The following is a 25,780-nucleotide window of genomic DNA, read 5'->3' on the forward strand; positions in this document are numbered from 1 at the left end:
TAGTTAAGTAACTTTCTATTTTCCCCAAACCTTAAAAGAGCTGTCTGCAATGACCATCTCAGACGTTGTTATTTTCAGAAAGTTTCCCTAATTTATTTTAAGGAAAGAACAGATAAGATGCGTAAGATAAGGGACATTCTCTGGCTGTAGGCTTTCTTTAGCACATTTCAGGATTATTATAACATAATAGCCTTGCCCTATTTTCCTTTAGCAGCACGCGGCTGCCTGGTGTACTTGCTTTAGGAGGTCAAACACATTAGGTATACCAACATATCGACCATCAAAAGCCAATGCACAGAACAGAGATCCTCGGGCAAGCAGGTTGAACCACAGTTGCAAGGTCAAGCCATTAAGCAAAGCATCCAAGGGTGACCATCATGCTTCCCCCTGTGTTTCTGCAAAGCAGAGATTTTCCTAGGGATTGCTGAGCAAAGAGCCCCTTACTAAAGAAACAGCAGACTCCATGGAAGAGTGTCAATTTTATGATCCACTGCTGGTTTGGGCTGATTTGCTTTTAACCAATTATTGATCACCGTAATTACTAACTTTTGAGAGAGCCCTGCCAAAAATAAATATTCCTTAAATGAGGTACACCAATGTTTTTTTCCACTCCAGTCCTTGAAAATAGTGAGTTAGAGCAGAGTTTCCTAAAGCATGGCCTGAATTTACAGAACCATAGTCAACAGAATCACTTGGGCAATTTGTTAAAATTTATTAGGTTGGTGCAAAAGTAATCACGGTTTTTGCCATTGAAAGTAAGGGTCCTAATACATTCCTGGGGCTCACCTGAGCCAGGCTGTCTGGCATGGGGCCTAGAGATCTGCATTTAAACAAGAGCCACACAGAAGCACTTGGACAGAGGGTAAGAAGGGAATGTGATACTGAAGTCTCAAAAGTAGAGAAGAATAGTGAGGAATGATCTTCATCAATATTATCATAGCTTTTTCTTGTTAGATTATAGGATCCCTGGCTCATGTCCTCAGAGAACAGAATGGAGAGCAGATTTACAGACAGGGAAGGGGATTGGACAGGACTGTGGGCCTGCATTCTATTTTAGGCCCTGCCTCTGATTGTCTGTGTGGCTTTGAAGAGTTCACTAAGCCCTTTGGCCCTCATTTTTTAATCTATAAGTGTGTGGGCCTATTATTTTAATATCCTGTCTACCTCTAACAATTTCTGATTGAAATACTGAATTTGAAAATATAAATAGGCAGTATAAACTCTTCTGTTTATTGTGGCGTCTGTGAGGTAACAAGCAGAAGAGGTTGATGGTTTCACAAAAGGAAAGCATGACTTAGACAGAGTGCCTAAAATTCTGTCCCAGAAACCATGACCTCCTCATCTACCAGCTGTCTGTGTTTGGGCAATCACCTGCATATCAGTTTCCTCATCTGCAAAATGACAATGGCACTTGCCAGCCACCACTTTTCAGGGTTCCTGAGCAGGTCAAAGACGTAACCTGCTCGAATGTTTTGAAAACTATTAAGTGCCAATCAGATTATCAGTTGTCACTCAAATTTGGATTAATTAGGTCAGATATTAGGTGTCGGGTGGTGTTTAAATCCTTGTTGTCCAGAGTGACATGGGAAGCACTGGAAGCTTAGGTTACCATTAGGAGATCCTGAGGCTTGAGTGAGAAGATCCCATAAAGAGCAACATGGCTCAAACAGTACCAAGAGGGCAGGCTGTGTGCCAAGATCAGCCTGGGAGTTTATACAACACTTATTTTAGCATCAGACATACTTTAGCCCCTAGAAAAGAAAGTGAACAGGAAGAGACCCTCGAGATATCTTTGGATGCGTCAAGAATTTTAAAAGCTGCAACTTGGAATTCAAAGCATTAACTTCCTTTTCCAACAAAATTGAGACCCTATAGGGTAATTTTATACTGAAGAGCTCCCACTTCTTTAAACCTGATTGGAATTTGAGATAGTTGGAACAGGACAAGACTCTTATTACCTATGATAAAAAGCATCATCAGGTAGGGGCAAGAGTATGGACTCTGGAGGTAGGTTGGATTCATATCCCAGTTTTCAATAATTTATTTTGAGTCCCTTGGCAAATCATCTAGCATCTCACCTCAGTTTTTTCATCTATAAAATGAGAAGGATGTAACACCTGCTTCATCAGGTGGTGATGAGGACAGATGCGAGAATACAGTGGAATACTGAATTCTGGTGACTTTCAATATTCTATTCCTCAGCACTAACCCATGCTTACATGCATTTTATGACAATCCACGTTACCTAAGCCCAAATTATTACATGCAACACAGCTTGGCAACCTTCAAACACTAACCAAAGCAGGTATCAGAGCCCTTGTTTCTTGAACTTTCAAAGACAGAAGATGAACATATAAAATAGAATATTTTGTTTCATGATTTTGTTACTGTAAGCCATGTCTGGTAAAGGCCAATACAAGGAAAATGGGCTGAATCTGTGGATTACATTAGCAGGTTCAGAAGAAATGATGGCTCACACACCTGAACTCATTTCAATCATCCCTAAATTTAAAACAGGAAAATGGTTGGCAAAGTTGTTCCCTTTCTTCCTCTGGAGAAACTACTTGAAATAAATATGAATTTGAATTTTACATGAATGATATCTCAAGAGTTTGTTAGTATGATTATCATACTTCAAGTTTATGGCTTATCCAGAAATCAAACAACTATAGTAACCAGATAAAAGTCCATTTTTTTTTCTGTAACATATAACAGTAATTAGAGTTTTCTACTTGTGACCTTAAGGTGTGTTGTCATGGTCTTGACATTTCTGCAGAAGTAAACTACTCAATTCCGTAGTTTCTGTGTTTGCAGTTATTTGTATTTAACTTGCATTTTGCATATTTAATTTGTATTTAAATCGCTAAAAACTGGTAACTCAGAAATGTTAGGTATAGACATCCTCATTTATCCAGAACATTTGACTAACCAGACACCTAATTATGTTTTGAGTGGTCCTATCTATGCATTTAATGAATGTTCTTATTTTGTAGCCAGGATATGTAATACAGGTGATTCCTTTCAGCAACGGGAGCTGGACAAATCTATATGCAGGGTTTTTGATCATCTTGGGTTTAAAACTCATAATGGAGCAATTAAAACCATGTTTGTTTTCCTGAATCCATGACAACAATAACTTTATCCCAAAACCAGCTGTGAATGTTGGTAACACGGGCACTCTGCTGACCTGAAGGAATGCAGGCACAGTCTGCATTTTGCACACATATTTGTCGGTAGAGTACTTTTTTGGTAGAGAGGAAGAGAAAATTCTGCCTTCTTTAGAGAAGTGGATGTAGGCAATCCCTCCTCCAAAAGTAGTCAAAATACCACTCCAGAGAACCTTGACTTTATAAGGGAAGGCAGCTTCTGAATCACTGAAAGCCTTTTCCTCCTTAATTCTCACTGGCTGGCCTGGAATGAGGCTCTGCTAAAAATGTTACAGGCAGCTGTTGATATAGGCATTTCTGTCCTCTTTTCTAGTACCATAATGTGTGCATGTTAAAGAGATTCTGCAGGTCCCTTATACCTTACTCATCCCTTTTAAAGCCTTCTTCTCGGAAAGTAGATGTGGAGTATCTCCTAGAATTGGAAAAGTTTCTGTCTTTCAGAAATTTGTGTAGGTTTGGTATTCATAAAACGTTACATTATTTGATGTCTCCCCCCACCCCTCACCCCGCAATACTACACAGAGATGAAAAATGTGTTTAGGTAGAAGATCCTCCTACATAAGAAGGAAGGGTTTGGAAAGCTGTTATCTGGGTTGTGTTACAACTTTGTGTTTTTTTCTCTCTCTCTTAATAAATAATACTCAAGACAAACACTTTTATAAGTAGGATCTTGATTATTGAGGCAAGAAGTATAATCTTAAGCAGTGAGAATGGGGGAAATTGGAGAACATTATTGTTTCCATAGCATCAGCATAGATTTCCATAATGTCCAAATTACCTAGTCATTTCTTTCATTTCCCAAAAAAAGGTCTTTAGTGTCAATTTTCCATCAAAAAAAAATCTTTGGAAGAAGTGAGTATTTCCACATTCTGCTATGCCTTAGGGCATCAGCCGTGCCCAAACCCATGCTTGTAAGGCTGAATGGTCACTCTGCTTTTGATGTCTCTATTTGAAAAAGCCTACAAATCCAAAGAAAGCATGCCCCCATTGGCATAGTCTCTGTTGTGCAAAGGAGACTTTCAGAGCTTTAGGCTCCATCTGTCATGATCATTTTTCAAACAGACTATTTTTTAGATCAGTTTTATGTTCACAACATCAAGATCACTTTTTTTTTTTTGGCTGGTTTACTCCTACTCAAATTGTTTCTGGCTCTCTGGGATGACCAGTTTCTCACGGAAAGAAACCTCCTCTGACCACCATACCATCCTCCCAACTATATCTTTTCATATACGTTAATAGCACCCTATCTTTCCTTCATAGTACTTACTGTAGTTTGTGGTAATACATTTGATACAATTATTTCTTTCATATACATCTTCCTCACCAGCCTAGGGAAGGGACACTGATTGTTCACCATCGTATCCCAGTATCTAGCACCGTGCCTAAGGGATAGGAGGGGCTCAGTAAATATCTCTTGCAAGGATGTTGTTAAATTGTAAACTTTGCCAAGGCTTTTATGTTGAATGAATGAATGAATGAATGAATGCCTCTAACTCTTCATAAAATAAACACTTTTTGGAAAAAATTGCTCATGGCAGACCTCAGATGTAACCACACTGATAACTGGAAAGAAAAATGAATTTAGATGGGCTTTTAGAGATAGAACAATGTTTCTAATATTCAAGCAGTACATAAATCCCTTATACTTAATGTTAAAATTCAGGATATGATACCTAAAGAAAGGTTTTACTGTACCTGGATCAAGACACCTACCAACTTTTCCTCTACGCATAGGCAAAGTCACTACCCTGTTTAAGCAGGTCTTTGGATGTTTCCATCTCAAGAAACATCTCTTCAATCTCTCCCTTGTATTCCACCTTCCAGAACCACCCAGAAATTCCAGTAAAGTCTTATTGACCTGATTGTCTGTCCTCTTCACTGAGTTCCTTTTGAATGCAGCAAATTGCTATGCCCTTTTCTGACTTCCATTTCACTTTTATCCAGCTTCATAGGAGCTTAGGCCCCTGCTTGTTGAGGAGGGCATTCAGTTAGTGCTAAGACTACCTGAATAGGTCTGGTTCTAGCTACTCACAACTCAGAGGGGTAACGAATGCTAGGAGGTAGGAAGAAGGACATTCAACCAGAATACTAAAATTGCATTTAGATAGTCCAGAAATTAGACAGTTTGCACAGCATTAGAATTCCCCATTTATCCTTACAATAGTTTGCTGAGAATCATGGTTGGGAATTGAACAATGAGAACACTTGGACACAGGAAGGGGAACATCACACACTGGGGCCTGTTGTGGGGTAGGGAGAGTGGGGAGGGATAGCATTAGGAGATATACCTAATGTAAATGACAAGTTAATGGGTACAGCACACCAACATGGCACATGTATACATATGTAACAAACCTGAACGTTGTGCACATGTACCCTAGAACTTAAAGTATAATAAAAAAGTGTGTGTGTGTATATACATATAAAAAGAATTCCCCATTTAATATTTATACATCCAAAAACTGACAAAAAGAATGTCTGAACTCATGTCTGACATTCGGATTCCTCCGCCCAAAGGCAATAAATAAAATAATACTAAAATGTAAAGGCAAACCTTGTCTTCTCCTGTCACGATCTATAGAGGGCACAAATAATAGACATTTTTCCCAAATAATGGCATCTGATTTTCAAGCAATGCTTAGCCAATTGTATATCTGGGCAGAAAAGGTTTGTACCGAGCATTTGAGCTGGAAAAGGCAGATGTTTTTCTTGACCTCACTTTTCCTAAAGTTCACAACTTCTGCTACTTAAATGAGTATCTCATCTCTAAGTGTGTGAAGTAACAGATGTATCTGTTTTCCATCCTCAAAGAGTTAACTTGATAAAATAAGTACAGCTGAGGACAAACACAAACACAAAATGAGAAAACTTCATGCAGTATGTTTTGTGTTTTGCAAAGGGTGCCAATGGCATGGAGCCGTCTGATTCTGTTGCAGTCTTTGGCAACGTGGCCCATTTAAATTCAAGTTAGGATCTGAGTGTTTGGGTAAACAGAATAAGCTAAGAATGAGTGGCAGACATATTTCCTCAAATCCCATCTGATACGGGTTTAGATCCAGATTTTGTCATTTGACTAACTCCTTCCTTTTTTAGATGATTTGGATTTGTCTTTTTTTCTTATAATAAAAGTCACAATGCCAACCACTTTAAGAGTACTTTTGCTGCTCTTTTTTGTTGCTATCTTTTTGTAACTAATAGGACATTTGTAAAAGTAAGACTATAATACAAACAGGAGTCATAGCATGTAATGGCTTTAGCAATTTGTGCAATATCCCTCTTTTTGTCCTTCCTGCATATTTTCTCCCTAGAAAGCAGCCAAGAATTGGTGTTCAGAGGGTGATGCTCTGATGGTGAGCAGATCTACAGTTTGCCTAAAAGTTTATTTAAGCCAAATTTATAGTTTCTGAAGCGCTAGAAGGCTGCTGTTCAAGGGGACTACTTTTTTTTTTTTTTTTAATTGGAGTCTTGCTCTGTCGCCAGGCTGGAGTGCAGAGGCGTGATCTCAGCTCACTGCAACCTCTGCCTCCCCAGTTCAAGCTATTCTCCTGCTTCAGCCTCCTAAGGAGCTGGGACTACAGGCTCACACCACCACGCCCAGTTAATTTTTGTATTTTTAGTAGAGACAGGGTTTCACCATGTTGGCCAGGATGGTCTCGATCTCTTGACATTGTGATCCACCCGCCTCAGCCTCCCAAAGTGCTGAGATTACAGGCATGAGCCACCGCGCCCAGCCAGGGACTACTTATTAATTGGCCATTTAAAATGAAATGAAACAAAGTCCTCAATTGCTAACGATTAAGGGGACAGGAGTGTAAATTCAGCTATTGTCTGGTCTTCAGGCAGCAGGAAATTAAGGGATTGGTAACTGTTATTTGTAATAGTAATTGATGTCACAAAAGGAGTTTTGAGAACAGGAAGTATAGAAAAAAATTGATCTTTTATTTTTAGTCTGTTAATATTTAATGTAATATTTGATACAGTTCGATTTAGATTTACTGTTCTTTGATCTATTTTTATTTTTTGCCTTTTTTGTTGTTCTGTTTCTTCTCTCCTGCCTTCTTTTATATTGTTTAAATTTTTTTCTAAATTTCATTGTAATTTATCTGTTAGCTTTTTAACTATATCTTTTGGCATTATTTTTACAAAGTTGCTCTAGGGATTACAATATACATCTTTAAATACTCACCATCTACTTCATGGAAATTACTGTAACCTTACAAATGTATAAATCGATTTACGCTTGTTCATCCCATTATAATGTATATTATAAGCCTCATACAATGGTATGATTTTTACTTTAATTTTCTCTGCGTTGTTTCTAGTTAACTATATGTGCCATCAAAGTGAGACCCCATTTATCTTTTAATCTGTTTCTGATTGCTTTTCCAGTGTCTACTTAACTGAGACTCTTACAGGTAATTTTGTAGGATACTAGGTGTTTTAGACAGCAAATATAAAGATTGTGTTTGTGTATGTGTATATGTTTATATGTGAGGGCCAATCTATTGAAAAGAAACATTGTAGAATACTAAAGCAAAATTGAAACCATATAGAGTTTGTAGTTGTTTTATTTTAAAAGCTAACCTTGTAAGTACTTAGTCTTTCAAAAAATAATTTTAACTTCTATGTTTTATTTTTCTATTTTAATTTTTCCTGGTCCTTGCCTCCCAATCCTCCCACCTTCCCTTTCTTCTGTGTGACCCATAGATTCAGAAATTCCTTCTTGGGATAATTTCTGGCATTGCTTTGGAGATGGAGCCCCTGAAAATTGGCTAGGGACCAAATGGATTCCCACTCTTGGGGATCTCTAGGTCATCATCACCATCTGAACAGCTCTGAGAGAGACAAGAAGTGGAATGGAGAAGGTGATTAGGTAATCCCAGAGTTGTCAGGGGAACAATTGTGAAAATCTTTCATAGAGTTCCCGATGAAACAAACTCTTTCTTGTTAGCCATTATCTTTGCCTTTCCTTTCTAAAGAAAAACACGTTGTTTCATCTTGATTATCAATTTCTCAAGTACTCATGGATGTGAGGCCAGGTACCCTGTCACCTTGGCTCTGTTTGGGATGCAATGTTGTGTTTGCCACCACTTCCCATTCCCCAAAAGCGTCTTTAACGTAGACCATTCATTCTTCAGATTCAAAATGCTTAAGCTGAACTAACCTCAAAGGGCCCTCATTAATTTACAGACATTTGAATAACACCCATATTCATTTCTGCTACTGAACCAAAATCTTTTCCAAGAAAATCATCTAGCAAACTAGTTTTTGCCAGACCAAATATTAACAGGTGTATATATTTGCATACATAAATATTTACCTCTATGTCTTGTGTGTTTTTGTTATGAGACAGTCTCGCTCTGTTGCCCAGGCTGGAGTGCAGTGGCACAATCTCAGCTCACTGCAACCTCCACCTCCTAGGTTCAAGCGATTCTCATGCCTCAGCCTCCTGAGTAGCTAGGACTACAGGCGTATACCACCACGCCCAGCTAATTTTTGTATTTTTAGTAGAGATGGGGTTTTACCCTGTTGGCCAGGGTGGTCTCGAATTCCTGACCTCTGATGATCTACCCGCCTGGACCTCTCAAAGTGCTGGGATTACAGACATGAGCCACTGTGCCCTGCCCCTGTTTTGTGTATTTATATAAATACATGTCTTCAGAGCTTTAAATTCTTCTTAAATTTTAAAACTAGAACTAAACCAGACATTGAGAGGACCCAGAAATATACCCTGACTAAAGTGGGTGGAATTTCATTTGGCTTAACTCTTTGGTGAAAAAAAAAAAAAATCAGGCTCTCAAGAACTCAATTTAGTGAACCAATGCCAAATAGAAAAATGTTCTTGACATTTCCCCCAAAATAGATGTCTAAAGATTTTGCACTTTAAATTGGTACTTTATGTATTAAAAGTGATATTGAAACTAAATTCCTACCCAGTTAGTTGAAAAATATGAAAAAAGCAATTGCTAGAGAATGCAATTTATTAAATGTTGGTGGTCTTTTAAAAAATGAATTCCTCTTGTAGCCAGTGAGCTCAGTTATTTATTTATTTATTTATTTATTTATTTACTTTAGTAGTAACAAGGTCTCACTATATTGCCCAGGCTCATCTTGAACTCCTGGCCTCAAGCTATCCTCCCATCTCAGCTTCCCAAAGTGCTGAGATTATAGGCATGAGCCACCATGCCTGGCTAGTTAATGGTTATTAAGTAATACAAACATTTCTGTGAATTCCACCAGATCATTGACTTTGGCATAGTTCACTTAAGACTTTGTTTGATAAAATAAATCTCTTTCACTCTAATTAGGAAGCATTTTTGGGAACCTGATTAATGCTCTAATGTTGTGGGGCCAAAAAATATGTGGAATGTGGCCCTGCAGTTAGATGAGCTGAGAGCATCATAGTACTATATAGCGCTCTAAATCCTAAATCCTAGATCACTGTAATACTATACAGATCACCCACTTGCTGGCTTTGTGACTCTGGGCCATTTACTTCACCTCTCAAAAGGCATATTTAAAGTGAGGAAAATAATAAGGTTATTTTGGAAATTCATTTAGATGATGCAAATTGTTTACTGTAATTTCTAGCATGTAATTCGTGCTCCATGCATTTAACTGTTATTACAGGTTGTATTAGTATCACATTAAATTACCGACTGAAGTGAAAGTGAAACCAGAATGCTGTCAACGATTAAAAAAAAAAAAAACTCTCAAGCAAGAGCAAACAATGATACTGCCTCTAAATTTTCCAAATCTTTGAACACTTGGCTATTTTAAGGTTTATGAGGAAAAGATTGCTAAATTTATACAAAAGGAAGGAGATAAATCAGAGGTGGAAGAAACTGTGTACAGAGCAGCGTGTGCATTTGAATGAGGTATTAGCTCCATGCAGAAAAATTAGTTGAGAAGGACAATAGTACTGTCATACTTTTTAAAAACTGAAAGTACTGAAAGTGTTTGTTTTTTTCTTATTACAGACTAGACATAATAAAAATTTTCCTGTCATTCCTGCTTTCCCAGTTCTCCAATACATAAAGAATCAGGTGGAACAGTAGAGACGGTACAGGAAGGGGCATAGAGAGCAAAGGGAACTATTAGCAAATAAGTGTGTGGGCACTGGGCTTAGCAAAATGGGGCCCTGACTACTTTTCCACTGGATCGTAAGTTCCATGAGAGTAGGATTTTTTTTTTCAGTGTTGGTCTATGCTGCGCCTCCAGGTCATAAAACAGTGCCTGGCACATACTGGCCTCTTAATAAATATTCGAGAATTAAAGAAAGGCCACAAACTAGGAGATACTTGACAGAGCAGGAGGTGACTTGGTGACTTGGGCTTTTGAGGCTCACCTCCATTGAATCTGTCCTCTATGCTTAGATTTGGGGAGTTTTTAGTGCACTATTAGTATACAGTACTATTCCCATTGTGTTATACCATAATACTATGCAGTGAGATTAATAGAAGCCAAATTTCGCTCCTCTTCATTTGACTGACTAATTGTCACCAAAATCTGATGTCTTTTTCAAGTTTGAGGCAAGGTCAAATGACCCAGCCACTGAATCTTATGTCCCATCCCGATTAGGACCCAACCATACATTACTATTATCAATTAATTATAGTGATAATATAATGTGTAATACAGGGGTGTCCAATCTTTTAGCTTCCCTAGGCCACATTGGAAGACTAAGAATTGTCTTGGGCCACACATAAAATACACTAACACTAACTATAGCTGATGAGCTAAAAAAAAAAAAAAAAAAAAAAACCCAAAAAATATCATAATGTTTTAAGAAAGTTTACGAATTCGTGTTGGGCTGCATTCAAAGCCATCCTGGGCTGCATGTGGCCCACAGGCCATGGGTTGGACAAGGTTGGTATAATAGATAACATATAATTAATATATTGATATTATCACAAATGCCAGAGTAAACAAGGGGAAACTATGTAGTCTCTAACAAAAGGATTGATATGGCCAAGGAAAATATATTGGTTCATTATGAGGATCACGCAAAATGGAGAAAATTAGTACATTAATTACATTTGAATAGTCCTTCCATTGCACTGAACTAATTCAAGTGTTTTGACCCTAAAATTTTGTAGTTCTATAGCAAAAACTCACTTCCTCTCCACTAAATTGAAAATGACTAACATATCTCTAACGTAACCTGAACATAATGAGCAGCAATTCAGTGATATTGTGTTATTTTAAAATACACACCAACTATTGAGACAGATTATAATTTTAAATTAACAAAATTGTATTCATAATTAAGAAGCTATGATAGAAATAAAGTGTTGAACAGAATTTCTTGAAAATATTTTTACTAAATAGAACCAAATGTAAAGGTCCAGGTGTTGGGTACAGTTGAAGTTTGAAAATTGAATAAAATAATTCTTTCATTAAATATTATTAGAGCTTCTTAGAGGCTCAAACCAATGCTGATGTTTGTAGAGAAGTTGCACTGTGCTTGAGATCCTTATATCTGGTGAAGGTAATTTTTGCCCCCATTCCCCAGATTCCTTTAGATTAGCAGCAAAATGTATGCCTACATATCCCAAAGGAGAAGCTTATTTTCTGCTCTTTTGACATCTAATGAATTAATGCTTGTGTGAACTGAATTGTTAAAAAATTTAAAATAAGCTCTTGACTGTCCTTTTCATATAAGTGGGTGAAGTTGAGAAAACATAACTGTGAATACATTTGTTGTACTCTGCTCAGGCTTTCATCACCCCTGCTCTGACCTGTCGGAAAGTGGTAAGAGAGAGAAAAGATTCTGTTCTATTGAAAGCCAATCTCAATGCAAAGAAGTGACAACCAGTCAGGCTCGTGCTGAGAGATGGGTCTAGTCATGAGCCAGGCTCAGTTCATTTGCACCAGGGCTCCAGCTCACCCTACTTCAGGGAACTGAAGATGTCTAGGTGTCTGGGTCACCCGGAGAGAGGGAGTTTATTAAAATGAATCCTCTTTTCTACAAATTCATGCTAAATTGTTCTACGTCTAATGGTAATTTCTCCAAAAAGCCTTCTATGATACCTGAAGCTATTAGAAGCAACCTACCTTATTCTTTCTGTCCTTGAATTTGATCTCTTCTCTATTATTATTATTTTATTATTATTAATAGGAACTAATACTCATCAAGAATTTACTGTTTCTGTCACTGAATAGCATCTTTTCTATGAATTACCTCCTTTAATCCTCCTAATACACATATAAAGTTTATTCTGTTAACATTTGTTTTATAAATCAGAAAACTGAAAGCTCAGAAAAACTTTTTATGTTTAAAAACACTGTCCACTGCCTGAAACACTGAAAAAAAATGGATAAAAATTAAGTACAATTAAAATTATAGATTCTTTAGCTTCTACTGAGCTGGTTTTAATGGGTTATGATGTTGTGTGTGAGTGTAGGGGTCTGAGGAGGAGAGATAAGGAAGGGAAGAAAGTGAGTACTGAGATAAAAAAGCAGAAAAAAAAATGGGGTCAGCGAGTTTCCCGGCTCTGCAGCAGGGTGCCTTGCCAGCCTTGGCTCCTAGGAAGGGAAGACTTGTGACTTACCACAGACCAGATTCTTGCTGACTTCAAAGAGAGACGTTCACAAGGAGAAGATGCCAGCATTCAGGAGAGATGAGAGTCTGGCCAAATAATTGTCAGGAACCCTTAAAATGCAGGCTACTCATCTTGGGATGATTTTAAACAGTAATAAGCGTAGGCAGCAATAACCCTAATGAAGTATGGGGAAAGAGAATGTGACAGTCTCACACTAGTGTTCTCTCTCACTCTCCCTCTCTTTTAATTGTTAATGATGACATTGTTTTTTTGTTTTGTTTTGTTTTGTTTTGTTTTTTTAACAAGTCTACATAACCAGAGAGATCGGGCGAGAATAGCATAAATGCCATGGTTTTGATCCTCCTATCAAAAATCAGGACAAAATCCAAACTCAATTCGAGCAGAAAAGGTTACATGTGCTTGACTGTATAATTTGCTAGCCATTTGTTTAGTCCTGACTCTCTAATCAAACGCCAGGAGGATCCAGAAAGCAACAGCAAAGGTCATTTCTAGTGCCTGTGTCCTCACCACACACCTCCTCACACATGTGTAAAGCACCTACAAAGGCTTTGGGGTAGATCCTGGCAAAATGGAATAATAGAAGATATAGTTCTTACGTTCAAAGAGCTTCCAAGCTATTTATGGAGCTTGACAGATGCAGAAAAAGTCAAAGCTAATTTGCAAAGTCTGTAGTTTCAGAAGATGGCCAGCTGAGCTGAAAGATAAAGTGGACTTCTTTCCACTTGAAATTTTACTTCATTTATTAATTTTTAAGTTTTGTTCACCACTTCTAGTTTTCCCACCCTTCTGGTCTGGATAGAAATGAAATAGTTCAGTTTTAGGCACGATAAGAATTCAAGGTGGTGAGTGGAACATGAGCAGGAATTAAACATAATGCACTTTAAATGTAAAACTAAGAAGTCAGGGCATGAGGTAGGTTTGAAGAGCATCTGGGAAGAGGTGATGGTTGACACTTCAGGCCTTCTTTGAAGCTAGGGGACCTGAGGACTGAGGAGAGCACATTAGCAAGCATCAGGACACTGAACACAACTACAGTGGAGGTGACAGGGAAGCAACAGCCAGGGATAAATGAGAGCCAGAACTGTGGTGTCTGGTGAGCCAAAAGAGAGATGCATTTCACAGGCAAAGAGAGGCCAGGCCTGATGCTTATAATTACTCTAATTTGTCATCCCCAGTAATCTGTAGAGTCCAGGAAGGCAAGGAATGTTCTTATCCTGCCTACTGCTATTCCCTGAGGCCTAACACAGTCCATGGTACAAAGTAGGTACTCATAAGTATTCGTTTAGTTAAGGAAAATTGTTGGGATCTTAGACTTAAGCTCAAAGCCTCCATTCAAAGAAAGTGGCCAATATGTCCCCCCTCTGGAGCAAGTTGCATTCTGATTAGGAATGAGACTCAAGCCATATAAAGTCAAGTACAGTTACAAGGCAATGATAAGAAAGAATGAGATAGCTTAATTCCAAATGAATCTGGATTTATCTGATGTGTAAATTTAAAAAGAGAGAGATAATTTTCCCAGACTCCAAATGCCAAATCAGTTTCACTCCCTCCTCAAAAGTGCTGAGAAAGTTCTAAATTTGGAAAGGTCACAAAGGGATAAAGTGAGTCAGAGGAGGCTTTGGTTTGCCTTATATGAAAAGTGGGATTTGGACTATGGAGGAATAGGGTCCTTCCAGAGGGGATGTTTGAATGACAGAGTAGGAACAAGGCATGCGGAAGCCAACTGCGAGGAAGTCAGCATAAGCAAAGGGCAGGCCCAGCAACATCCAAGAGAGAGCAGGGCCAGTCCACAAGGTGTTCATTGTGGATCCTCCAGACCTGTGTCCTAACTCGAGCTCTGCCACATACTAGCTGTGTGCAAATTACTTAAACTCACCTAACCTATGTTTCTTAATCTGTAAAATGAGGATAATATTAGATGTTAAGATTAGGTGAGGATCAAATGAGACATTGTGTGCATAAAGCACTTTTCCTGTGCAGTTAAACCCTTGATAAATATTAGCCACTTATTAACCATCGGGTTAAGAGAGAAATTACTTTTTTTTTTTTGAAAGAACTGGCCATTGCTTTATCTTCCATCGTTGTGATTTATACTTTTTAGCTATATTCACACCAGGAAAAGTTGATAGTAAATTTCATTTTGGGTGAGGTCTAGACTAGTATCAGTGGAAAGGAAGGCAAATTGAAGAGGTGTGATCCTAGGACAGAGGAAGAACCAGGGTCAAAACAGGGACATTTCCCAATTCAATCCAACAGCTGCTTTGTTAACAGTGCCACGGGCAGTGGAGTGAGCAGGGTGGGAGACGCATCATGTCCTGGGAAGGGAACACTGTAGGGAGTGAGAGAGAGGCTGGATGGGGGAAACGGTAGATAAAAGGTTAGGCAAAGTAATTTAGTCCCAGTCCCAGATACTACGTGTTTCAGTCTGTGCTCGTGGGTATGTAAAGGTTTCAGTTGGGCTTTCTATGAAAAACAGCAATGAGGCAAACCGTCCCATTCACTAAAAAGACAGGAATTATCATGATACTGTGCAAAGAGCCCAGGCTTTAGAGTCAGGCAAATCTTGATACCTTTACTTGACACATGAACTTATCGAGCTACCTCTATGTGAATCAGGAAAGTTATTCTTTCCCTGTAGGTGTGGGTATGAGAATTAAATAAATTAGTATATATAAAAGGGTCTAACACATAGTGAGTGCTCGATTAACTGGTATGTGTTGGTTCAAGAAGGCAGTATGTTGTTACATGCGAGAAGCAATTGCTTTGGTTGAAATCCCAGCTCTATAGCTTACTGGTTGGGTGACTACTGCAAGATCCTCAAGTGCTTGGGCCCATGTTTGTTTCACCTATATTGTGCACACAATAAGAAGACCTACCTCCCAAGATTTTTATGAGCATTGAATGAAATCATATTTATAAAACCCACTAAATAGTATCCGGCTCATATTAAGTGGTCTAAATGGAGAGGTATTATCATTAAGAAGCAATTAAAAGTTGCGTGTGTATGAAGTTAATAGCTTTTAACATAAAAGACAATGGATTATTTGGTGAGAGATCTCACCGAGCTTAAATGTGTTTTTTTTTTTTTTTGAAACGAGGAAAGGAAGACATAAACGGCAGAATATGTGGTACAGAACTGTAAGATACATGTCCCATGACAGAAATAAAAAAGGCAGAGATTCACTGACGGGGGAATTCATGGACATTTATGGTCACATTATCCTGATTGGCTGAGGAAGTCAGCAGGCTTCTAGCCAGTTTTCTTGCTGTTCACAGAAATAAAAGCTGTGTCTTTGAAAATGAACTAAGTTTTTTTTTTTCTTTTTCTTGATAGGAAAATGTATTTATGTAGTCAAGTAAGACTTGTTTCTGCTAAGTAAAAATTCAGCCTAAGTAGTATAATATGAAGCTAAATGGAGACTGGATACAAATATGTTTATAATGAGATTATTGAATTTGCTGATTTCCCTACATTTCCCATCTACTACCACTAAAGAAGTGCTGTAATAATAATATAACTGGCCAAAGTGGTAAAAGTGGGGTTAATTGGTCCTTATCTGTTTGAGGTAAACAACCGAACTGATGAGTGGTTTCCCTGAGCAAAGACTCTTGCTACTTCATGTGTCCTTTCCAGAAGGTGGCATCAACATCACATGGGAGCTGGTGAGAAATTCATAACCTCATACTTCTTAGACCTACCGAATCAGAATCTTAATCTTAGTAATATTGACAGGTAGTTTATATCCATATTGAGGTTTGAAATGCACTGAGTTAGAGTGTGGAGTTATGGCCACACTATCTTAATTAGATTATCTTTATTTCAATCCAATTTGCATGGCTATGTGAGCTATGATTCTTAGATAGAGGAGTGAACATAAACAGCAAAAATTCTTACTTAGCAGACTTACTCAGTGCAAGAAAGAGTTCCCTTAGCTCACTGTATTATGATCTTAGTCAATATGACCCGGAATTTAAGAAAATAATACGACAAGAGTATGGTTTTAATCAACCGGAAACCACGTGTTCAACAGAACAACAAAACAAGAAGGCTTTGCACTTACTTAGGTAGTTTACATCTTGATGATAAGGCCACTGAGGTAACTGAAGAGGAAATGGATTCAGCACAGACTTTGGAAGTTCATTTCTGTTACCTAGTAACTGTGTGACTTTGGGCAAGTCTTTCCAAGTTTCTTTTCCATAAAATAGGATGGTAACAGGACCTACTTTACAGGGAGTTGTAAGGTTCAGATAAGTTAACAGGTTATGCAAAAAAACACACGTACACACACACACACACTCACACACACACAAATGTTCTGGACATTATGTAAGCATTAGATATTACTGATATCTTATTTTTGCTTATTTTTAAATGTCTGTCCCTTTAAACCATTCCTCTCAACATATTTGTGTGATTTAAATAAAAATAAGTTTGAAGAAATTTCAGAAAGAACTTTGACAAACCCATTGAATGACTTGGAAATTCCAAGGGGATTTCAAAGCCAGGTGGAGGAATGCCTGCTTAGTGTCTTTCTTCAGTGCAAAGGCTGATAAAAGCCTCAATTTCTCCCTCAGTTTACTGTGATCAGAGACTCAGGCTGTCTAGTTATCCTTGTTGCCTGGACAAAAAACTCTTTAGATGCATGCAGGTTTGTGTAGAGTTTGTGGGGAGGTTTCAGATGGTAAAATGCCTCTTCCTACCTCAGGTGATGGGAGGGTTACTATCATTCCTTTTTCACAGAGCTATTCTAGTTCTGTTTATAAGTAGTGTTCTTTGTATAGTGGATGTTGAGCAAACACTTGTCAAACTATAGGAAGTTATAACATCGGGAGAATTTCTAACCACTGCAAAGTGTTCTGATATGTAGTAAATTGCCTTGAGAAATAGTAGGAGCCTGTGCTGGAAGGAGTCAAGCTAAGGCTGGTGTAGTCTCCTAGGGCTGTTGTAGAGAAGAATCTAAAGTGGGAGGTGTTGATCTTATGGTCCCAGAGGTCTCTCCCACACTACCTTTCTGCCTGTATAGGTCAGAATCTATTAAGAGTGAGTAGGAATGGATTACACCTCACATCCATGAAGGGCCTTAAATGATAGTAGCACACTAGTGTCATATATCAAGTGGCAAATGACACTAGCACCAAATGTGATTCTGCATTTAAGTTCTAAGTATTAAATGCATCTATTTGCTATATGAAAACATAAGATATCGCAGTGTTTGCAAACTGATTCAATATTGTGTTGATTTTTGTTTTGCTTTAATACACTAAGGGAACTTCAAAAGGCTGATGTGGTCCATGCTCTCTGAGCCAGGCCTCTCTTGACTTCTTATGTTTAGTTATTCATGAAACCACTGGGCCTGTCTAAATAGCCAAGTCATATAGGAAGAGACAGAGTGAAAGGGAGAACAAGAGCAAGAGCTAGAGTGAGAGAAAGAGAGAGAGACATCTTCTCACCTTCAGACCTGATCAGAGGCAATAATGGGAGACCATGGGAGGGGAGAGCCTGATCCAATGATTCCTTTTTAGTTATTTTCTGGAAAGTTTAAAAAATATGATATTCTTCATGGAGAAGCCAAGATATTAGGCTGCAGGCAATGCTTATGCTCTCTAGCCTAGTGAGGAGGAAAGCAATACGTATAGGTAAATAAAATGGCATTTAGTTGGTAATATAGGCAGGGCCTATATCAATTGTCACCTATAAAAGGCGTTGGTGATGGTCTTTAGGGGGCCATTGGCAAATTGCTACAACAAAATAATAAAATAAAATAACAAAATCCAAGTTTATCTCCCAGAATCTATCTGGGCATATCATTACTGTTGGAAAGACTTATGTTGACCAGGTGAGAAAACTGATGCTGAGAGAGGTTAAATATTATTCACAGCTTCTCACATCTAGTGATTTATATCTAGGTACTCTATCCTTCATAGGACAAGTTGCTAATTTGGGGGTGTTCTCAGGGAGAGGAAAATGTCTATATGCTCATATGCACAGATTATCCAAATCAAAACTCTTTCTCCCCATTCTCCTTTCTCAGTTGAACTAGATATTAATACCACTATTGTATTAGTCGACTAAGATTGCCTTCTGCAGAAAACCATCTATGTCTCCTTTCTATCCAAGTGCTCTGGGCTCCTCCCCTGCCCTTTCTCCTCCAACATCCCATTCCACATTCTCTTTCTATCTCTGCAGAACTCCCTGTAGTCCTCCCTGCCCATCCGTTATCTCCCTCAAGCTGTCCCCTCAGCCTTTTCTAACAGGGAAAGGCTGGTGCCCTGGTAAAGAGTCCCCCACCCCTATCCCACTCACCGGCACTAGATGGGCTTGGGAGACAATGACTGCCCCTCCCTCATGCTGTTCTGATGTCTCTTGTTCCTTCCAGTCACCTCCCTTCCAGGCCCATCGGGAGGGCCTGAGGCCCATACTAGCTAGTCTTTTCTCTGGAGGTTGTTTGGGGGCAGGGAGGAAGTCTAAAGTAGAGAGAAGGCGCTGCCATGACTTAAGCCAACCTTTCCAGAAGTATAAGGCCCTTGCCACTAGTAGTTTGGGAAACAATTTTTATTGGCATGCAGGCAAATATTTTGTTTCAATAGTGGCATATTTATTTTTATGGATACCTTCTATTTTTGGCAAGGAATGCTGATTTTCCATTTATGGTTATAATGTAATGTTTTATTTTAAAAACAAAATGACTTAGGGAACAAAATAAATTGACTTAAAAATACATTATTAGTTAAATATATATTTAGTATATACAAGTAGACTACAGAAATGGCAAAATAGAATGAAGTTGAAGAAACATTGCCTTAAGCTAAGCCCACTCAGGATGAAATTTTATCTGCCCCCAAATCAACACCTCTTGAAAAGTGGTCCCTATCTTTCCTTGTGTCAGTTCTTAACACCCAGGGGGTAGGCATGCTTCTCATGTTTGGTTTCATAGAATATCTGTGTTTTCAGGGGACCACCATATGCAAAAATGTCAGGGGAGGGGTACTCAATTGGATTAAGAAGCTAGGGCCCACAGAACAGATGTTTTCACCCTACTAACCCAATTGCTCTCTGCTTCTTAGTTGCCACAGTCTAAACATTCTTTAATGCATTGTCTTTTTCAGCCATTGCTCAAGAGGTAGGTTAGTATACCAGTTTTCATAGTGGGAAAAATTAGGAGACTTAATAATTTGCTCCATATCTTGGTGGCCAAGCTTTCCAGCCCTGGTCAGTTAGGCTTTAGGACACTTTTCCTAGCCTTCAGGAATGTGAGCATGGAAGTAGTACAAAAAGGAAGTAGTACAGAAAGGGAGTAGTACAGGAAGGAGGTAGTGCAGGAAGGAAGTGGTACAGGAAGGAAGTAGTGTAGGAAGGAAGAAGTATAGGAAGGAAGTAGTGGAGGAAGGAAGTAGTACAGGAAAAGTGGTTGTAAGCCATTTAACTTACTTTTTTTTATCTGAACTGTGACCCCAAATTATCAATTTGTCTTGTGAAGTCACTTCATTTAGGAAAAGCAATGTAAAAGTAAAAATTAGTATTTATTGTGTATACTAGGTGCTTTGCATATGTCATTTCTTTAATCCTGTAGGAAATAATATGTTCTCCGGGAGGTGAAAATCTCTATATGATCAGATTCACAGATTACCTATCCAAATCTAAGATCTCCGTCCTCTCTCTTCCTTTCCCAAGAACCCATACATATTTCTATTAATTGGTAGAAACAATTATTAATAGATTTTGTCACTTGGCCGCTGTGGGCTCTGACGCCCTCTAGTGACAGAAAAATTGTTTGGTAGAAGAAGTAATGTCCCTAGATACCAGCAGTCTACAGAATTGTTTAAGCAATTATCTTTACTTGAGCTTGAAACTAGAATAGCTAATTTGTAACAATTAACTTTTGTAACAAAAGAATTATTATACTGATCAAAGTTCTGATAATTTATCAGTTAAGATTTTTTCAGTTGTAAGAATCTGGCTTAAGCAAAAACTAAGAATTTGTAGAGTTGGGTAACTGCGGGTGGTCCAGGGTTCAATTTCAGAACCAAATGCATCCAGAACTTGGATGACTCTACCAACCTTGATCTTTCAGCATGGTTTCCTCTCAGTGTGGTTTCCTCTCAGCATGAGTTGACTGTTTTCAGCTCTGGCAGGGCCACAAGCTCCCTTCACAACCAACCACATCAGTTTCACATCTCACATATTTCTACTTCAAATCCAATGAAAAAGAAAGGGTTTGTGTCCCAGTGTTTCCAGTAAAGGTCCCAAAATCTACTCCAACTGAATGTGATGTGCTGATTGGCTTAAGCCAAGTCACGTTTCCCACCCACTACCTCCCTCCACCTACATGTATACCCAGGCCCTGGGATTGGTACCAATGCCACTGTGATGGTTAATTTTATGTATCAAATTAGCTAGCCCATAGCACTCAGCTATTTAGTCAAACACTATCTTAGATGTTTCTGTAAAGCAATGTTTTGGATGGGATTAACATTTAAATCTTTACACTTTGAGTAAAACATTTGCTTTCTATAATGTCAGTAGGCCTTATCCAGTTAGTTGAAGTCCTTAAAAAAAAAAAAAAAAGACTGACTTCCACTGAGAGAGTGAGAATTATGCCAGCAGACGGCCTTTGGACTTGAACTGTAACTTTTTCATGGGTCTCCAGCCTGTTGGCCAATGCTAAAGTTTTGGACTTGCCAGCCTCTACAATCACATGAGCCAACTCCTATCTAACTATCTTTCTATCTATTCATTCTCTTGGTTCTATTTCTCTAGAGAACCCTGACTAAAAGAACCACTCACATCAAATAGTTAAGAAGAGGGGAGAGGGACAGTTTTTCTAAAGACAACTTGGAAGTACTATTACCAGGAGGAAGAAGAAGGAGAAAGGCAGGATAAACAGTCATGGATATACACTATAGCTGGGAGTTATTAAAATCAACCTATTGCAATTTAGTAAAAACAATTTGGTTGACAACATTTTTTAAACATTAGGTCCAAAGGGGAAAAGAACAAAAGTCTTAGTGGTAAAAAGATGTAGAAGTTTTTTGTTTTTTTTTAATCTTAACTCTTCCTGTTTTTTACATAGTCAGATATTTGTTTAAATGTTATTCAGAACGTTCAGAAACCAGGATATCTTTTTAGTAGAAGCTTTAACTTATATGGTATGGTTTGAATAAGGATGGTTGTCCAAAATATCTCCAACATCTGGTAGAGTGCCTGAAATTCTATTATTAAAATTTTATTTCTTTGCCCTTGAAGGCCTGAGGACTCTCAGGAATATGCTGGTAAAATAAAAATAACCTTTAGAGATGCCCAAACTGTTTTCCCCAGAACACCAGCATTCATTAGGTGTTCATTAAATAGATTCTTCAAAGGGTTCCATAGATAAAGAAGTTTGGGGAACAGTATATATAATTATCCCACCTTTTGATATTAGCATACTAAGGGCCCTGAGAAGTTTTGGATTAAGAAAGTTTTCGAATTAAAGTAACCCAGAATTTTCTAAGATTATTTGACCATGAAACATATGTCTCCCCACAAAGCACCTATTCCTATCTCCTTGAACTTGAGGATAATTAGATGTACATGGGTAGAGGGTAGGGGAAGGGGGTATGGCATAGAAAGAGCAGGACCTTGGGAGCCAGAATATCTAAGTTTAATTCCTGACTCTGCTATTTATTAACTAACCATCTTTGCCAATGTTGCTTAAGCTTTTTTGGCTACTTTTATTTGTAAAGTAAGTTTAATAATCACTCATCTCACTGGGCTATGATGATAAGTATTAAGTAAGGAAGATACACATATGTGAGTTGCTGGCTTATAATTCACACTCAAGAGATACTGATTTTGTCAATTGTCCTTTCCCCTTTTTTTCTCTCTTCCCTCCTTCCATTCCTTCTTCCCTTACCTCTCCTTTCCTTCCCTCACACCTGTTTTCCTTCCTTCTTTTTACATTTTTTTATTTAAATGAACTTTTTATTTTAGAATAGTTTTAGGATTTCAAAAAAGTTGCAAAGATAATACAGAGAATGCTCATATACGATCCTCCCTATCCCACTTCTTTTTGTGTCTATTAGATGCTCAGAGTGTGTGCACAAGGCTGGCACGCCCAGGGTCTTCCTCATGGCACTAACAGTCTACTGAAAGGTGGAACAGAGACAAGCCTATCAACACCTACAAGACTGGTGGTAAGTCCAGTGACAGATGCAAAACACAGGGTGATGGAAAGCCCTCAGGAGGGTAACCTAACCTAGATTTGAGGACCCAAACAGGCTCCAGAAGAAAATGTCAACTGAGAGGAAGCCTGAAGGATGAACAGTGGGCCAAGCAAAGGGTTATTAATGTGTTATTAATGGGTTGAATCTAATTGGGAAGGGAGAGACGTTGCGGAGTGAGGTGCAGAGCTTGGTGGACGATGCCAAAGGAATACTGAAACCTTCAGTGTGTCCAGTCTGGAACTGCATCCAAATTCAGGTTCAGTAATGATGTCATTATCCAAACATACCTTCTGTAAAATTCATGCAAAACTACCTAAGAGCTATCTACCGTTCCAAAACAATAGTGACTTGGAACAGTGTTCACCAGAGCACGAAAGAATTACAAGATTTTTTTTTTTTTTTTTTGAGAAAATTGGCCAGGAAATAATGAGTAACGAAGGACAGGAAGTAATTGTGAATGTTTAATATAGCTGGGGCTGTGCGATTTGCCTTAAGTTGTTAGCTTTGTTTTCCTCTTGAGAAGTAAAAACTAAGGGGCCCTCCCTTTTCAGAGCCCTATGGCGCAATATCTGTACTTTTTCATATGGTTAACTGTCCATTCCAGGAACGTCTGTGAGCCTCTCATGTTGCAGCCACAACATGGACAGCCCAGTCAAATGCCCCGCAAGTCTTCCTCTGATTGACTCCAGCAATTAGCCAAGGCTCCTGCACCCAGGCAGGACCTCTGCGCTCTGAGCTCCATTCTCCTTCAAGACCTCCCCAACTTCCCAGTTTGAACAACAGCAGAAACCTTTAGAAAGGGCAGCAGGCCGGCTCTCGAGGTCCTCACATGAAGTGAGCATGCCAGCCACTGCAGGAATGCCCCGGGACAGGAATGCCCATTTGTGCAACGAACCCTGACTCCTTCCTCACCCTAGCTTCTCCCCCTCCCTAACCGCGCGTAGGCCAATTTGCTGAATCAATGGAGCCCTCCCCAACCCGGGCGTTCCCCAGCGAGGCTTCCTTCCTATCCTCCTGACTACGGGGGCTTTTCGTGAGCTCGTCTCTGATCTCGCGCAAGAGTGACACACAGGTGTTCAAAGACGCTTCTGGGGAGTGAGGGAAGCGGTTTACGAGTGACTTGGCTGGAGCCTCGGGGGCGGGCACTGGCACGGAACACACCCGAAGGCCAGCCCTGGCTGCCCAGGCGGAGCTGCCTCTTCTCCCGCGGGTTGGTGGACCCGCTCAGTACGGAGTTGGGGAGGCTCTTTCACTTCAGAGGATTGCTCAACAACCATGCTGGGCATCTGGACCCTCCTACCTCTGGTGAGCCCTCTCCTGCCCGGGTGGAGGCTTACCCCGTCTTAGTCCCGGGGATAGGCAAAGTGGGGCGGGCGCGGGACGCGTGCGGGATTGCGGCGGCAGCGGGGCACGCGGGCACCTGGGAGCGGCGGGCTGCGGCGGGAGGCGTTGGAGACTGGCTCCCGAGGGCTGTTAGGACCTTCCCTCAGGCCCGGGTGCTCAGAACGCTGGAGGACTTGCTTTTCTTGGGCCTTGATGCGAAGTGCTGACCCCGCTGGGCAGGCGGGGCAGCTCCGGCGCTCCTCTGAGACCACTGCGCTCCACGTTGAGGTGGGTGTGGGGGGCGCACAGGAATTGAAGTGGAAGTTTGGGAAGCTTTAGGGTCGCTAGAGGGGGACTCCGGTTGGAGAGTGGAGCGGAACTTCTGGACAAGCCCTGACAAGCCAAGCCAAAGGTCCGCTCCGGCGCGAGTGGGTGAGTGCGCGCCGCCCCGCGGGGGCGGGGAGAGAGCCTGCAGCCTTCAGAACAGATACTGCTAATTTTTTGGCAGTTCTCAGACGTAGGAAATCAGTCAGCCCCGAAGCAGTAGTTAAGCCGGAGGGCTCGGAAGAACGGCACCTTTTCTTTCTCGAAAAAGTTATATGGGGGCTGAATGAGCTTCTGGAGGCTTGTTTACCGTCTTTTATTGTCACACAGGAAAAGAAACTGCCTTGTCTCCCTTCCGGGAATTCTCTCTTTAAGACTATAAGTCGCTGCCTGAGTGGTTTCATTTTGTTTCGTTTTTCTGCCCTTCTCTTTCTTCTTTTGCCCTTTCTTAGCTTGCACTCCCATGGTGATTTCTGCTTGGTCTCCTGCTGGGGTTGGTGGTACTCGTTCCCACCGCACAGAACCCGGCGCCTATTATTGGCCAAGAAACTTGAGCAGCCTGTTTTGAAAAGTCCCTCGCTCAGAAATGCCAGCTTGCAGATGGCTAATCGAAGAGACGTGGATCCAGGAGGCTCATTTGAGTACCGGAGCCTCTGAGAGTCCATGGATTTTTATTTTATTGGGCCCCGACAAAGTGCCAGGCATAGCGAGAGAAGTGTTTACAAATGTGATCTCCGTGGATTCTCACGAGAGCCATGTAGTGGGGAAGATGACCACATCCCCATTTTACAGATGGCGAAATGAGGTTCAGAGAACTTCAGTAATTCAGCCAAGATCACACAGCTAGTAAATGGCAGATACGGGATTGAACTCAGATCTAATTCCAAAACTCAGGCAGTTCGCTGATTGCATCTGATATCCAGATTACACCAAGAAGCTGAGATGTCTGGGTCCATTTGATGATTAGAAAAAAAAAATCCTGTTCCTTTCAGAAATAATGTGCACTATTTGGGCTTCTTTAGAAACTTCCTTGGAGAAAATTAATGATTCAAGATTGAGGAAACATTTATACAACCTCAGACCACACTGTTCTCTCTCTTGTTATTAACCATTGCACTACTGCAATGTTGGCTGCTCTGAAAATCTCATAGTTTTTAGGCAGCAGTATTAGTAAAGTGTAAGAAAATTGTCAAAGCT

General features: G+C 39.7%; 3 protein-coding genes across 15 annotated transcripts in view; 1 reads left to right on the forward strand and 2 right to left on the reverse strand.

The window, feature by feature from the left end:
* The window catches only part of ACTA2 (actin alpha 2, smooth muscle), a 52,868-nt gene extending 28,160 nt beyond the window's left edge, over positions 1 to 24,708 (reverse strand). The window contains exon 1 of the mRNA XM_054435681.2: positions 24,274 to 24,708. The gene's annotated coding sequence lies outside the window, so the exon portion shown is untranslated. The remainder of the gene's footprint in view (positions 1 to 24,273) is intronic.
* The window catches only part of STAMBPL1 (STAM binding protein like 1), a 137,617-nt gene that overhangs the window by 89,413 nt on the left and 22,424 nt on the right, over positions 1 to 25,780 (forward strand). For 5 of the 13 annotated variants that reach the window (XM_054435669.2, XM_054435668.2, XM_063670579.1 and 2 more), the window contains one exon: positions 22,796 to 22,906. In XM_054435669.2, the coding sequence (XP_054291644.1) occupies positions 22,796 to 22,906 (111 nt within the window). Of the gene's footprint in view, positions 1 to 13,017; positions 16,397 to 22,795; positions 22,907 to 23,534; positions 24,548 to 25,780 lie in introns of those variants that run through there. The other 8 variants (XM_063670584.1, XM_054435678.2, XM_054435679.2 and 5 more) reach the window with 5 other exon arrangements.
* LOC134740205 (uncharacterized) lies at positions 24,604 to 25,248 on the reverse strand. Its single transcript, XM_063670585.1, has one exon. The coding sequence runs from the start codon at positions 25,246 to 25,248 to the stop codon at positions 24,604 to 24,606; it is 645 nt and encodes a 214-aa protein (XP_063526655.1).

Source organism: Pongo pygmaeus, chromosome 8 (genome assembly GCF_028885625.2).
Source record: "Pongo pygmaeus isolate AG05252 chromosome 8, NHGRI_mPonPyg2-v2.0_pri, whole genome shotgun sequence".
Taxonomy (NCBI): domain Eukaryota; kingdom Metazoa; phylum Chordata; class Mammalia; order Primates; family Hominidae; genus Pongo; species Pongo pygmaeus.